The 16,214-nt window shown below is 42.9% G+C and overlaps 1 protein-coding gene across 2 annotated transcripts in view; it reads right to left on the minus strand.

The window, feature by feature from the left end:
* CDH23 (cadherin related 23) overlaps positions 1–16,214 on the minus strand; it is a 514,496-nt gene that overhangs the window by 276,664 nt on the left and 221,618 nt on the right. For both annotated transcript variants that reach the window (XM_037904844.2, XM_043551833.1), the window contains exon 9: positions 9,939–10,017. In XM_037904844.2, the coding sequence (XP_037760772.2) occupies positions 9,939–10,017 (79 nt within the window). The remainder of the gene's footprint in view (positions 1–9,938; positions 10,018–16,214) is intronic.

A 16,214-nucleotide genomic window follows, 5' to 3' on the forward strand; every position in this document is an offset into this window, starting at 1 on the left:
CATCCCACAGGCTTTTAGGGTAGCAGAATGGAACCATTTTGTAGTTCTCACCCCTTGTAAATACACATGGCATCACATGGCAGGCCAGGGGATGTGGGGAAAAACCCCGATTTGAAACAGACACCCACTGATGGGTAAGTCATTGGATTTGGGTTTTACATATCGGGGCACTATTAAGTTTGCCCTATCATGGCTTGACTACCATCGAAGTTCCTTTGGTGTCTACTTAATTATGAAAATCCTGCTGTTAAAATGCCATTAAAATCACTGTATCTTAGGTAGATTCGGTAGCTGCTAGTAAGAAAACATGCTGCTCTCCAATGACCTGTTCCTGCAAAGTACTAAGCAACCTCAATTCCCACGGACTTCAAGAGGAGTTAAAGGTACTCCATATCTAACAAGGGGTGTTCAGCACCATACAATTGGTTCCCAGCTAAGGAACTGGTAGGTGAGGTTCTGTTCCGAAATGCAGCTCCTCTTTCCCTGAGCTTCAGTTCTCAGTGTTCTGTACAAGTACGTAAAGTCAGAGTTGCGTGAAACCACTTTTTTTGGAGAAATTTCACTATTTCCATAGCAAAAACCATTTTCTGAGGCAAGATGATAGTTCTCCACCTGCAAAATCTGCCTTTCCTTTTCCAGAAGGACACTGGGTGAAAATGAAAGTGTTTGGCTTTTTGTTAAAGTCCCAAACCCCAGGATTATTCTCCAGCTGTGTCAGTGCTGAGCATTTCCTTACACAGCTCTGCTAACAGCCCCAGTTTCTCATTAGCAAACCCATAGACATTTTTCATCTCAATGTGTCACCTGAGTTACTGTGTCCTTCCAGGAGCTGCAGGTTAAGGGACTCCCCCCATTGGCGGAACAGCAAATGAGGAAGCTCAGAATTGAATGAGCAGAAACTCTCAACCAATCCCCAGGGTGGGGGGGGGGTAAGAGGGGTAAGTTCTATGGGTGAAAGCTGAGTCCAGTTACCGGGGCAGTGGAAGAGAGAAGCCAATGTGAAACATTAGGGAAAAAGTAGTCAGCTCGTGGTAGGTACTGGGGTAAAGATGTAGAACAGCCTGGAGTCAAACACCAAGAATATAGGGCCAGATCCTCAGCTGGCATATCCTGAATCTCTCACCTTGCCCACCACATGCCTCAGGTTACCCAAACAAGGAAAGCTCCGGTTCTCACACACTAGTAGCATTTCCCCTAATACATCAGTGGTCACTCTGTGCCTGAGACAGGGGGGCAAGTAAAAAGCTTTCCCCAACTTGTATGGCCCTTGCACAGCCATGGACAGCAGCAGTCACTGCGTGCCTTGCAGTCTGGAACACTGGGGCTGCTTGCTCCCACTTCCCCCAAGGGGGCAGGATGCTGTAAACAGGGTGAGGAGGGGAGGAACAATAGTTAAAATGGCACAAAGGGGTTCTGAGAGTTGTAAATGTAGCAGCTAACGTCCAGCCAGCTTTAGTTTCTCTCTTTTTTGAGGCTAATGAGGTCCTGAACACCCAACACTAGTTTTGCTGTCTTCCCATCACCTGGTGCACCCTGGATGGTTCCAGGAAATCAATCTCCCTTAGCCCAGAGAGCTCCCCTAAATGAAAAGTCTTATCTAGAACATGTCATGTTATATAACAAGTCACTTGCTTTGCCTGGAAAATGAAAGATGATGAGGCAGAGTCCTCGGGACAGAGGCTATCTCCATAAATCTGCCACAAAAGGAGTCGTGGATTACTTTGCTGAATTAATGATCTGTCCTTCAAATGGAGCCCTGACCTCAACTGCTGAGCATCACCAACCTGCCAAGGCAGCTAGTGAACTTCGATGATTCTGTACAGCAGTGCGAGAGAAGGCTGCTTGCAGTCTGATTTTTGGATGGTGTTCAGTGTTAACTAGCATGTACCCCCACAACCATCATTATTTTCACTACTGCTCCCTACTAGGGCCTCGCTCTTGTTCTTTCAGGCTCAGATGTTATTTATTTTCTCTTTCTTTTAGTATTGCTGACCCGCTTTGTGACGAATCAAGGAAGGTTTTGACGGAGTTTGAGTGTGTTAATTGCTTGTTAGGTGAGAAATGAGTGGACTTAGATCAAGGACAGTCTTTTCCTAATTGAATTTCATTTACAGTATGCACAGGGATCCCTATTACCTTGAACAACGTTGGCTATAACCAAAAATCATCAGTAAAGCTTACACTGCACAGGTGTAGCCCCACATGCAGAATTCAGAAATTCAAGGAAAACAGCCTGCCTCCTTACCCCTCTCCAACATTTTTTTTCATTATATTGCTTCTACAGACACAACTTCTCTAGGGAAACTTGCAGAAAAATTTCCCATCATTGCTATCAATAGTTCTGCTGCACTAATGGAAGCCCTAGTGTAGACAAGCCTCTGGTGGCTTCTGATATTACTATCTCCATACCGGTTAAGTGTAGAGTATAGAGAAAGTTTTAAAGTGTGGATTTTTCAATGAAATTACTCATTAAAATTCAAATTTCAAAAAAATTGTCAAAGTAGTTAAATGTTTACATGGAGAGAAGCATATTAATTAACTCAGGAAAAACAAATTTAAAAAAGGATTTCTTCATTGAGGGAAGAAATCTTTAAGTTAGTATATAGACAAGCCAGCCAGCTAGCTGGAAACAAAAAAAAAAAAAGCATACGGATGAGAACATTGGATTCTGTATGATTTCAGACTGCAATATCTTTGTAACCAAAATAGTATATGATTATACCTTAAGACTTATTTTATATGGTTAATCTTGTAGTGTTATTGTTTTTCTGTCATGAGAACCTTGTGCTTGTAGATAGCTGCATAAATAAGAACGTCTGCAGTATATCCTGAAGACACAATCTAATGCACATCTAAGAGAGGTGGGGGGCTGAAATGGACAATGTCAACATATGATTCAGAATTTTTTTTTGAAAATGTCCTTCCCAGTGATATTAACACCATAACTTATTAAAATGGAAAGAATGATAAACATCCAATTTACTTGTTGCTGTACTTTCACAGTGGACAATACAAAATAGACTAAATTAGTAGATAAGAGATAGTGTTGCCTAGACACTAGCACTGGCAAACTCTGGAGACCTGGGTTCTATTCCCAGCTCTGCCAGTGGTCTTCTGGTTGACCTGGGACAGGTCACTTCCCATCCCTTTGCCTTGGTTTCCCCATCTGTCAAGTGGGGATAGCGAGGTTTATCTTCTTTTGTAAAGCACCTTGAGATCTACTGATGAGATGTGCTGTATAAGAGCTAGCTAGCTATTATTCTTATTCTTCATTTTCACTTTTGCTTACAGTCACTTGCTAATTCAATTAACTTCCTGATACCCATATGTTATACAGCTTTGCAAAATGGTCATGAAAATTTACCTGCCTAGGCACAAAATCTACTCATTGACTTTTACTATAATGATTAAGGATAATGACAAATTAATGATGTTTTATTTGACTGCCAGAAAACTATTTGCCTTGTGTGAGTAGAATTTTGCAAGGCTGCATTAACAGAATGTTTCAATGTTGGGAATATAACACATGAGACGGTAATGTATTCCTTCTCAAAAAAAAACAAAAAACAAAAAACAAAAAACCCAAAACCCAAAACCCAAAACCCAAAACCCAAAACCCAAAACCCAAAACCCAAAAACAAAACAACCAACCAAACACACACACACAGGAAATTTTAAAAGAGACTTGATTCAAAGAAGTCAGTCATTTCTGTTCATGCTTATCTTTATAACATTTAAATTTTGAGCCTAAATTGACCTGCCAGCATGAGTTTAATGAATCATGAATTTAAAGCACCTTTCTCTTAAGCAGAACAGACAGAGGGCTAGTCATCTGCAACAGGGATTTTGTAACTGACTCAAGGAAGCATCCTCTTAACAAGTTACAAGTAACTGTTCAGACTGTGGCCACATCACTTTTCTGCCATTAAAACTGAACGTGTGCACCCCCACATGCCATACTTCCTGACTAGATTTGTATTAGTGCATCCTGCAGACATAACGGGGAACTACCCCTTAAATGTTTCAGCAGTGGATAGAGTGCCCCAAAGACATGACTGTAGAGCAGTACCAGCAACACAGCGGGCAATGCACTCTGGGGTGTCACAGTCTGGCCAATCCCATTCCATAGACACTGTTAGGATGTCCACAACTAGAGCATGCTGTGCTGGTAATATAGATTCCCATGAGCTTAACCTTGGTCTCTGGCATGACGACTGAAACACTGTTAGCAGATGAGGTTACTAACCAAGCTTCAGTCATGATGATGTTTGTGGACACAAAACCATGTCAATAATGGGTTACAACTCTGTTAAAAGCAGAAGCTGGGAACCTGGAGGTTTTATCCCAGAATACAGTTTACAGGAAACTTTTGGTGTAAGCCAAAGGCAGAGTGAGGGACTCCGTGAGGGAGCAACATTCCTTTATCCCATCTCAGGACAGAGATTACTGAGAGTCTTCACTGCTTTGTGTTTCAACCTGGTACACCTGATTCTGCTCTTGTGCTGGGGTAAATGAGGAGCAAAAATTAAAGTTATGCTATTTGAAACTGGCATAAATGAGATTAGAATTAGGCCCAATATGCTTCAACTTACTCTCTGGCATACATTAGGCAGTCCATTCACTCGGTGCTCCATACCTACCTTTAAATTCAAATCCTTCTCTTTTTCCGGACACTTAAATCTGTCCAAGAATGTGCTACTCCTCAGACCTCAGCAACACTACCATACTGGAAAGTAGTTAGGTTATCAGGAGGGATGACAGATGGACAGTTTCAAAAATATTTTTAACTTCCTGAGTAACAGCCATGTTAGTCTGTATTCGCAAAAAGAAAAGGAGGACTTGTGGCACCTTAGAGACTAACCAATTTATTTGAGCATAAGCTTTCGTGAGCTACAGCTCACTTCATCGGATGCATAGTGTGGAAACTGTAGAAGATCTTTTTATATACACACAAAGCATGAAAAAGTACCTCCTCCCACCCCACTCTCCTGCTGGTAATAGCTTATCTAAAGTGATCACTCTCCTTACAATGTGTATGATGATAACCTGGATTTGTGCTGGAAATGGCCCAACTTGATTATCATACACATTGTAAGGAGAGTGATCACTTTAGATAAGCTATTACCAGCAGGAGAGTGGGGTGGGAGGAGGTACTTTTTCATGCTTTGTGTGTATATAAAAAGACCTTCTACAGTTTCCACACTATGCATCCGATGAAGTGAGCTGTAGCTCACGAAAGCTTATGCTCAAATAAATTGGTTAGTCTCTAAGGTGCCACAAGTCCTCCTTTTCTTTTTAACTTCTTGTGTTTTTGGCTTTCCCAAAAAATGCAGAACAGTTTAATTGCTTGTGGCTTTGATGTGTTCTTAAGGATTGACTGTCTCCTACAATAGCTGCCCACCCCCTCACCCCACAAGGCTAGATCCAGGGGTAGTGATTAAGTTATTGGCATAGTCAAGCAAATCCAAGTGTCTTTGTGTATGTCTGACTGTCAATTCACACCACACATTTTTGGTTTATTCCCACTATATCTTGACTGGGTAAGGGTTGGACCAGCACAGACAAGACTGATGCTAGCCAGGTCATGGGACACATTCACAAAACAGGTTAATGGCTACTTTGTAAGAAAGGAACAAAACAAAAAGTATAAACATAGCATACGTTAAGCTGAAATTTGGGGGTTGTTTGCTTTTAAAAATCAGCCATGGGGTTTTAATAGAGAGCCTGATATGAACATGAGCAAACTGAGCTGACCTGTAAAATGCATGCATGCTCATTTGTTTTGCAGATTGGGCTAGCAGACAGAAAAATATTTCAAGTCTAGTCACAGTCTGTTTTGTATAGCAGTTGACAAGCTAAAAGAAAATACCTAAAAGTGAAGTGAAAAGAAAAATCACATTTCTTCGAAGCTAAAACTTAGACTTCCCATATAGATCTGTAATACTGTTCTTAGTTCCCTTTCACACCAACTAAAGCAGTGATACTGAGACCTCAGTGGTTGAGGAGCCAAATTAGTGATTACCCAAAAGAGCCACAGTAGTGTGAATTCATTTTTCCATTTACTGTAGATTCATATTTAAACAGTATAACAGGGGAAATATTTAGTTTTTAGTATTTAGTTTTTATATATTATTCTCACAGTAAAAGCATCCTAACTGGTTAATAACTTAGATTGGTTAACAATTAAATCAGTGTTCTAATATCATGTGGTATTGTTTTAAAAGGATCATCCACTTGAGGGGGTGGGGGAATAAGCTATTAAGAATTCTTCTGTGACATAAAAAAAAATCAAAATTCAAAGTAAAGAATGGAGGTGAGAAAATCAGGCCACAGCAAAGAACTTGAGATCACTTGGGAATCTGTAGGAGCAGAGGGAACAGGCCAAGTGGGATTCAGGGCTAAAATGTTCCAGTGTACAGCCTTTTGGCAAGAAGGGTGACCTCTAAGCTGACAGCAATTACAGAATACTCCCCAAAAGTCAAAGGGATGAGAAAGGCCATGTTCACACCACAAATTTCCCTCAACCCTAAACATTTTTCTTCAAGGCCAATCCAGGGCTATGCTTCAGGGAACTTGATTTTAGAAGCACAAGGCAACCTGTGTTGAGAGAGAAATGTTATTGGACATTCTGCTCACGCATGAGGTAGCTGAGCTTAACAGGTTGCCGAAAGCAATGAAAACATGCAGTATCACATAAGGGCTGAATCTACACTCGATTTATTGGGAAATCTCCTACTGTTCCATTATTACCATTGAGACTCCTAATGTAGGCAGTAGCACTAATGTAGGCAGGGCATCAGGGATATTACTACCGCATAGTCTAATTCTCCTTAGATTAGGCCTACAGATCAAATGAGTAAAAATGCTTGTGATCATTGGCGCTTTGTTTACTCTTGTGTTCCCAGCATTGCCAACACTAGGGGGAAATTTTCCCTAAAAGTCTAGTGCATAGAAGGCCGAGGAGGAACCTGCCCCTTTCCCCGACATCTTCGGGCCTCATGCCAGCCACATAGGAACAGATGAAAGGGATAGGAGCAGCAAAGCCATCATTTAGGAACACAGGCAAAAGCTACAATTTTGCAAGTGAGAAAACTAAGTGTCATTATTAATGGGAATACACATTTATCCCAAGACAAATTCAACAGCCATGCCAACGCAGAAATGTAAAGGTGATAGCTATATACTGAGCAGCACTCGGAAAAGGACATTCCAGAGGATTAGCCTACAGAATGGATCTTGGGAGAGGAATAATTGGATAACAGAGCCTTTCACTTCTAGGTCATGGGTTTGAATGCAGCACAGGTCAGCAGTTGCAGAAAGTCTTTACCATCTGAAGGTTGCTTGATGGTCTCTGTGAAATGATTATGGTCCATGTCTAGTTCCCAGTGAATCAGTGTCTACATCACAAAAAACCCACCACTGCAATTTGCTCTGATTGATATCCCTGTGTGACAGGTCAGCAATCGGTCACTTAATACATACTGTATGTATATCAGAAAAAAAACTTTAAAAGGGAATTATACAAATGTATAATCTCAGTATTTTTAAAGACAGATTGAGCTGGATTCAGACTAAAACTTCCAGCCAGGGACAATGGACGTGAAAGCCAGGATCAAGCTGCTCTGACACTTCAGGCTTATTGAGGTGCAGGCAATATTGAAGACATATTTGAAACAGAAAGCTCTGAAGTAACTCCAGAGTGAGATGTGGAGGAGAGGGTGGGAATAGTGAGCAGACACAGGGTACAATAGTCATTGCATGGAGGACACAGATTGTTACACTTCAAAGAGGAGACACCTGCTCAAACACTCCATTGCTGAAATGCCGCTGTAACCTAGCTCTGCATACTTGAGATGCCACTGGATTCTGTCCAAACCACCATTAGTAAAAGGCATCACAAACTTTGAATGGCTGGGATCCCAGAGAACAAGAGAAAGGAAGGGCAACATGGGACACCTGAGATGCAAGGCCACGTCCCTCAAATAGAGGCCAGCAAAAGGGGTCAGTGTCAAGCTGAAGAGAAAGGATGTATGTATGGGAAATAGAAGATAATGATTATTTCCTTGTAACTACCAGCATGGTATCTATCTTATCTCTATGTATCTTAGCCTTGAGCTAGTGGAATCCATGCAAAAAGGAGGAGAATTGCATTCAGGTTTTTTCTGAAGTCAGATTCTATCTTAATCAAGTTTTACTATAACTCAGGTGGTTTTAGATTGCTTGGGAATTTTACACAGATCACTCCAAAGAAGCAATTAAAGGGCATAGACTAAACAAACCTCTCCCACAAGGAGTTGTTTTCTGGCCCATTGTCCCAGTGGAGCATGGGAAATGCCTACTGACCAAGAAGAACAACTGAGGGCATAATGTGATGGCAGCCCCAGGAGAAGGAAGAATACGTACGAGGGAGTGAATTACTCCCTCACTCTTTGAGGTGATACATGCAGGTAGGGTTAAGAGAGACTGGTGATGGGAGGTGAAAGCCAGCTCTTACACAATTAATTCAGCTTTTCACCAGAACTAAACTCATTCAAAAAAAAAAAAAATAGCATGTAGCCATACCAACTTGTGCTGTAATCCTACTAAATCTCACAAGTTAAGCAGAGTCAGGCCAGGCCAATACGTTAATGGGAGATAAGTAGGGAACACTTAGGAGCTACAGAAAATGGTCTCAGTAATTCAGCAGGTAATAAATCACACTATTTCCATAACTATATCAATAACATGACAACTGTATCAACAAAATGCTTATGCCTAGCCACCTGCAGACATCCTCTTTGGTGCAGTATGAAATGGAACTATTCCTTAGTGATGACCATACTTAAACTTTTGTTTTACTCCATCACTTGTAAGTTATGCCATGATCCTTAACTCATGAAAATAACCATGTACTATATTGTCCACCATTACATATATTCTTTTTCTAAAAGCAACACTATCATGGCCAAATCCCTAAGGGCTCTCCTAATCCCCTTGCAGGCCTGCTACTTTATATAAGATGAACTGCATACAGCCTTGAGCCAGTGGAATACATCCAAAGCATTCCGATATGAGCTAGACCAGAGGTGGGCAAACTACGGCCCGTGGGCCACATCCGGCCCACAGGACTGTCCTGCCCCTGAGCTCCTGGCCTGGGAGGCTGCTCCCCATCCCCTGCAGCCATGCTGCCGTGCAGTGCAACACACTGAGCAGCAGGGCTGCAGAGCCCAGCCTGACCCAGTGCTCTGTGCTGCGGGGCGAGGCTGCCTATCCAGGTGCAGCCGCGCTGCCAGCCACTGGTGCTCCAGGCAGCACGGTAAGGGGGAAGGGAAATAGAGGGCAGGAGTCCCAGGGGGGGCAGTCAGGAAGGGGGAGGGTGTTGAATGGGATGGTGTGGGGCAGTTAGGGGTGAGGGGGGTTGGATAGGGGTCGTCATGCCTGGCTGTTTGGGGAGGCAGCGCCTCCCCTAACTGGCCCTTCATACAATTTCAGAAAGCTGATGCGGCCCACCCCTGAGCTAGATGCATCCAAATGTGCACAAAGCAAGCAATGCACAGTTGGTGCTGGGGACATGCATATAGCAGTCATGCTGCATGAACCTTGCATGTTACTAAACTCTGAAAGGTCACAATATAGAACAGTGGCAAAAAGTAGGTAAAATAACCATTTCCACTCAAGAGAATTGAGACGTCACTAACAATGGATTGTGACGTCACTGAAGGCAAAAGAGGCTCATCAGAAAACTGAGAGATTTCAGTTATTCCAGTAGACTTTGGTAATCAGCATGTTTGGTATTAAAGAACTGACTACAGTCCAATAAAATCACAAGTAAGTAGTTAAATAAAAATAGTTTTTCAAGTTTGGACAGAGTAGGTGAGAGCGCTTTAAAAGGCCAATTCTTCCCTCACCTCCAACATACGCCAACCATGGGCTCATGATGTGGTCTCCATATGACTTACCCGAGACAATGGTGTACCCAATACCCCTGGGCCGTCCTTTGTCCTGGTCAATTGCCGTTATCATACGCACAGTTGTACCCTAGGAAGGAAAGGAAGATGTCAACATTCCAGGCCCTGTAGACTTTCCATTGCATCGTTTTCCTGTGTTTTATTAGGCTGCAGGATGTGCAAGACTTCTCATATGCACTGAGGGGATGAGAAGAACTGAGTGAATCAGAACTTCATGACAAAGCAAGTAAGCACATTGCTAATGTAATTTTTTTTTTTTTAAATAGTGTTCTAAGTATTTGTGAGAATCAGGAGCTGCCCATGAACAGGACAAGGCCCGGTGCAGAAAGGCCCTATAAAAGTTTCCCGCACACAGCTCCACCAAAGCAGCTTATTTCTGTCCTGCAACACCCTTTGCCATTCAAGTCCTGTGCCCCCAACAAAACCGTGCCAACATATCTTGGTCTTGACCTGTAATACCCAAGGCAGAACTAGATCTGTAACACACAAGGTCATCTGAGCAGATTGAGACAAAACATGTGGTAGTTTTGTGAAGTGAGCAAATGTCCACCAGGAACTATGATGACACCAAACTCATTTCACTGTCACTTGCCACCTACCTATAGTAGACAAATTTGAAGCTAGGTCACCAAGGTGAATGTTGCAATTAAATGCTTGAGCTGAGAGGGTCACTTAACATTGGGAGCCAAAACAGAAATCTCAGCAGAGGGTAAAAGAAGCTGTAGTACATTCAAGGCAAAAAGACTACGACTATAACAGATACACGAACTGGAGTTTTTAGTTTATAATGAAACAGACTTTAATTTTAGAAAAATAGCTTCCATTGAGCAATAACTTCCTCAGCTTGGGGCTTCAGGCCTCATATCCCAGAAGAGAATTGTTCTTCCACCCTACATCTCAACAATGGTTGATACACGGATTCTACCTGCCCTGAGATTTTCAGTTCGGATTTCTTTTGGTTTTTTTACTTCAGTGTTCTTTGAATGAGGCTTTCTTGGCAAACAGAGATACTAATCAGGGCTGGCCAGCTATCTGATTGTAGTTCTTCCAGTCAAAGATTTGTTACATTTTATTCGAAAGCTATAGACAGAACGAGGGTCAGAACAAAGCTCAGAACAGGGGTCAGTCTATGGATGGTTGCCTGCCTCTGTCAGACAGCCACTTACACAAGCTCCTTCAGGAATGTCACATGACAGGCAGTCCCGTGAAAAGCCAAAAGCATGGACAAGCCTAAGAGCCCCACGTAAACAGTAAATGGACAAACACTGACCAAGGATTAGTTTTAGGACCAGAAATGTTATTCATGTATGTGAATTTGCTATCTGGCTTCTCTAGCTTTGGCTTCACTTATGAGGCTGCAGTGAGTCCATGCATGGGCACATCGCATATGCACAAAACAGTAATTAATGTAGTGTGAACACATTTATGACTTTAAGCTGCTCCATTTTCATTGGTTTATTGAGAGTGGGAAAAGAGGCATTTATTTCACCCTGAGAGAAAATGTCAGTGGCATTTGCATGTCTAATGAGGAAGCGCAACACACTGGCATTGGCTGCATTCCTCCAATGTCACAATTCATCAGCTGAAGGCCGAAGGTTGGAGCCCTTGAGTTTCCACCATTTATTTAACTAACCTTACTGGTTCAGTTTTTCTTTACAACTACAGCTTTTTTTATGAACTGCGCTGAATATAAAAAATCTTGCCCCTGTGCATGCATGACTGTGTGTGCGCGCAGTACATGTGCACGCATATTTGGGTCCCTATTGGTATAATGAGGTCCCCAGGTGTGGGGTGTCTAGGTGTATGCATACTTGGTCCTGTGTATGTGCTTACATATATGTGAGTTTGTGCATGCCTGCCTAAGCATGTGAAAATATTTAAGCATGCAAAAATGCAATACCTGTCAGCGTCTGTGTGTGTGTGCACAAATCAAAGTACACAAGCCAAACAGAGGGGAACCTCATTGACAGTGCAGGAGATGGAAGTGATCCCATGACATCAAAATAATCTCATTTAGAAATTAAAAACAGCCTTGAGCTACCTTGGAGAAACCACTTAGAGCACGTCTCCCACAGAAATTCAGACTTTCAGTCCCCCCCTTTCAGGGCAGCAGTCTGACTCAATAAAACACAGAGGGACTCAGTGGAGAATATATGGAACCGGCTGTAATAAAAGTGAAGTTCTTTGGGCCATGTATATTTCTCTCCTCAACCTCCCATGGCATTTCAACAAACTCCACGTAAATCTGCAATTTGATATCATTAAGCATAACTCCCAGGTCACTGACCTTTGAGCAGCACTCAGCTGCTGGGATCCAGCAGCCATTAGAGAGCACCTTTAAATCACCAGGAGTAATTGTGATTTCCAAATCAGCAAGTACAACACAACAACAACAAAAAGGGTATTTATCAGCTGGGGGGGGGGGGGGAAGGGAAACTGAGGCAGGTGGGAGCTAAGAGCTGGGATTTAGAGAGGAGAGGGAAGAAAGTAGAAAAGAGGAAGGGAGAGAGAGAGAGAGAGAGACTTCAATGCACACAATTCAGTGCTCACTTCCCAAATGTGGTACACTTCAATTTACTATTCCCATGGGAGAGGAGCCTCCAGTTGCTCAACGGCAAACTAAAGTGCTTCTCCATTCCAAAGACACTGGGTTTGGCACTGGCCTTGGCACTGGCCTATCTGACAGTTCACTCATCGCCTGTCAAAAGAGAAGGAGCTGCTCAGAATGGTAAGTGTCACAAGCTGTGCCGTACATTTCAAAGGGAAAGCAACTGCTGGGGAAGGGGGGCTAGTGATGGTACAGGAATAGTAATGGCCGTTTATGTTGGGGCAGGTTTATCCTATGAAAAGCCATCTTCTGTGGGTGCCAAGTGGGATGGTTGTGGCCAGAGGCAGAAGCTAAGAGTAGTGATGCTGCTATCAGGGTTTAGGGATTTTTTAAGAAAACCCACCTGCAAGAGAGACAGGGGGGTAACCCACAAGACAGATGGTATTTCACCATCTGGTCATGAGGATTAAAGGACTGGCAGAACTGGAAACTAGGGCTTTGGCTGGCTCTGGAGAGTCGGACATAGGTTTTCACGGAGTTGTTTTTGCAACTGCGGGTCAATCCTCTCTACATCTCCCCACTCCCGTTTACAAGCCCTTCCTCGTGCCCTGCTGAAAATGATTCACACTTTATCCATGGCAGTGAAACACACAGTATAGTGGATATGAGTGCCTCACCTCCACTGCTCAGACATCCATTGCCTGAAAGCACAGAACAGACAGCAATTGCTACCCGCTACACTTCCCTTTATGGCCTACCAGGCTGTGACTATCATTCGTGCAGTCCTGTTTATGATGTTGGAGCATCCTAATGTGACCAGTGGAATGAAACTCCCAGCAGTTTGTAGGTCTCCCACTAACAGCCTGATCCAAAACCGAAAGTCATGGAAGTCTTTCCACTGAATTCAAAGTATCAGGTCCTAAATGTCCATCTTCAATTAACTGCTTCGTGTGAAATGAAATGACAATATAGTCATGACCTACCCTCATAGCTGAGAGCCTAGATAACAGCCTCAAATGCAGAGCACTTATCCACTATCTCAGATCAAATTGTGATCTGCAGAAAAGCACTTACAGAGCCAAGCAGCAGAGGGTTGGAAGAGAGCTGGATCTATGTGGACCTAAGAAAGGCCTCTTTACACCCTATATTTTCTTTAGGCATCCTCATGTACCAGGCTTATTACATATTGTGATGTCCTGAAAAAGCCAAGAAATCCATCCCCCCAAAATGTGCCCTAATCTGTCCCATGTTTAGTGGGCAAGTTTCAGGAATGACAGACATCTGAAATCACGATAGCTAATTTCTGATGCTCCAATAGAAACTTGGCACCAACTTGAAGCAGGTTCTGTTTACGCCAGTCTATGTTCTGCTGTGTCTCAGAGTGCACGTAGCGGGAGTAGAAATGCAAATTGATGCAATTTGTCCACTTACTGCAAAGATCAAATGGGAAATCAAAAAATACTTTTGGGGCCCCCATGCAGAAACATCCTCAGTATGTTAAATACAAAGGCAATCCAGGATAGCTGTACAGAGTGAAAGTGAAAGTCCTGACAGCTCCATCTTTGTTAAGTGCTCCCTCATATGAAGAAACTAAGTAACTGGTAAACTCCTCTTGGATTGGCAGCTAGTTTCTTCCCTGGCTCTTCTTACAAGACACCCTAACTTGGTCTGTTGGATCACCACAAGATGAAAGCCTATTGTCCAGGAAACTCCAATAGCAGGCAGGCAGTTACCTCCATCTCTAAATCAGAGGTAACTCTGCCACTGTCACCTGGGAGAAGTCCTTGTTGTTATATACTAGTGAGGTTCCTAAGGTGAATCATGACGTTCATATCTACAGGTGGTAATCATCCATGTATCTGTCAGGTAAACTGGTGGCTGCAGCTACTCCTGAAAGCTCCCAATATTCTTACAGGGATTAACACCTCCTCATCTGACTGTCAAGGAGGGGCGAGGCCATAACGTAAGGCCCCAACATAGAGGGAAGCAGAGTGCTGGAATACAGAATAACCCACTCCCACATGGATGGGAGGAGAAGATTTAAAAAGCAATAATCTGAAACAACCCCTTGCTTAAAAACCAGAAAAAAGGAGGAGATTTTACATTAGCCAAATAAAGTTTGAAGGGTTTGGGGGAGGGTAAATAAATCCTTTTTTAATAAAACCCTGAGCTTTTAATCAAGTGTTCCCACTGATGGGCTGGAGGTATTCTAAAAAGGAATTAACTGAGCGCTATTGATACTCTGGAGCCAAGGTGGTACTGCTTCTGCATTATTTCTTCGGCTTACTGATTTGGGGGTGGGAGGGAGTTTGGAGGTGACAGAAAGAATTAAAAAGTATTTTAATTCTATTTTAAGGGGGGGGGATAAATGCCACGCTGCAATAAGGAACACATTATTCACTCACCTTGGAAAACCCAGTCAGGGACTGAAAATTACTGGGCCTCAGCATCTCTCACTGTTGCAGTTTCCTGTCTGGGATGCCAGCATGGAATGCATTCAGGTGTGCCTCGGCTTACCTTTTGCTGGGTGGATCGTTCCCCTGTACCCTCTGGAAAAGAAGCTGATGGTTTCTTGATTTAAAGTTCTTGGACAAAAGTGAGCTATGGTCTGAACACAAAACTAGGAGCCTGGAAGTCCTGGGTTATCAGACAGTGAGTCAGTCCTCTTTATGACTGGGGGTAAATGCCTCTTCTATGCCACCATTTACCTGTCTGTAAAATGGCCACAATACTTACCAACTGATACAGGCTGTGAGGATTAACATCTACAAAGCATTTGGAAGAACTCTATACCACAAGTACTGAGCATTACTGTAACTGCAAGTATTCCGTTTTGGTTTGTCCAGGAACCAGGGGAAATTTGTACTATCCCCTTTGAGAATACACACTGCATCAAGAAAGATTATGCAATGCTTAACGAGAAGACCAATGCTTAACGAGAAGACAAATGCTCTCCCCCTCTTTGCCCACTAATGAATTCTAAGTGGAGGTGGAGGCAGGGGGAGAACGGGATTTCTTTCTTCCCTGAGTCTGAATAAGTATTTGTAAAATGATTTTGAATTCTGGTACAGCATCCTGAGCTCAGAAAAATAAGAACCACAGCAGAACTCTTCTCCTCTCTTCCTTCTGTCACAGGATTAAGGACTTGAAAGGTGAACCTTAACCCCATGTCAAGATAGGAGGAGCCAGGGGGAGCACTTCAGAAAGCTGCCATGGCAGAATCTGAGGGAGGGGAGGGGGGAAAAAAAACCACCACAAAAAACCCCACAACCCTATTTCTCCTTATTTCCAGTCAATTCTAGTCAAAGGGCTGATAGGGATCTGTTTTCAGTAATTTGCTGCAGTTTATCCACTCTTTTCACCTTCTATCAGCTCTTCACCGACAGGCTGGCTGACATGCTGTTACTTGAATGAGGAAATTAAAATTTGTTGCAGTAATACCAAATAAGATTTTATTAGGTAACACATACACTTTAGATTAGTTACTCTTGCCTGATACGTAGATACAGAAACACAGTTATGCTGTGTACCACAGATAAAAAGAAAGCAAGAGAGACAGACAGAGGCAGAGAGGCTGAGGAACTATCAGGAACCTTGTCCAAACCTCGTATGCACCGATTTGTCTACAACAGCAGAAACAGCTTGTGTATATATTAGCCCAATGTGCCTGAAGAGGGATGGCTATATCAGGTCAGTTTGCATGGTAGAGACCACAGTGT

Source organism: Chelonia mydas, chromosome 7 (genome assembly GCF_015237465.2).
Source record: "Chelonia mydas isolate rCheMyd1 chromosome 7, rCheMyd1.pri.v2, whole genome shotgun sequence".
Taxonomy (NCBI): domain Eukaryota; kingdom Metazoa; phylum Chordata; order Testudines; family Cheloniidae; genus Chelonia; species Chelonia mydas.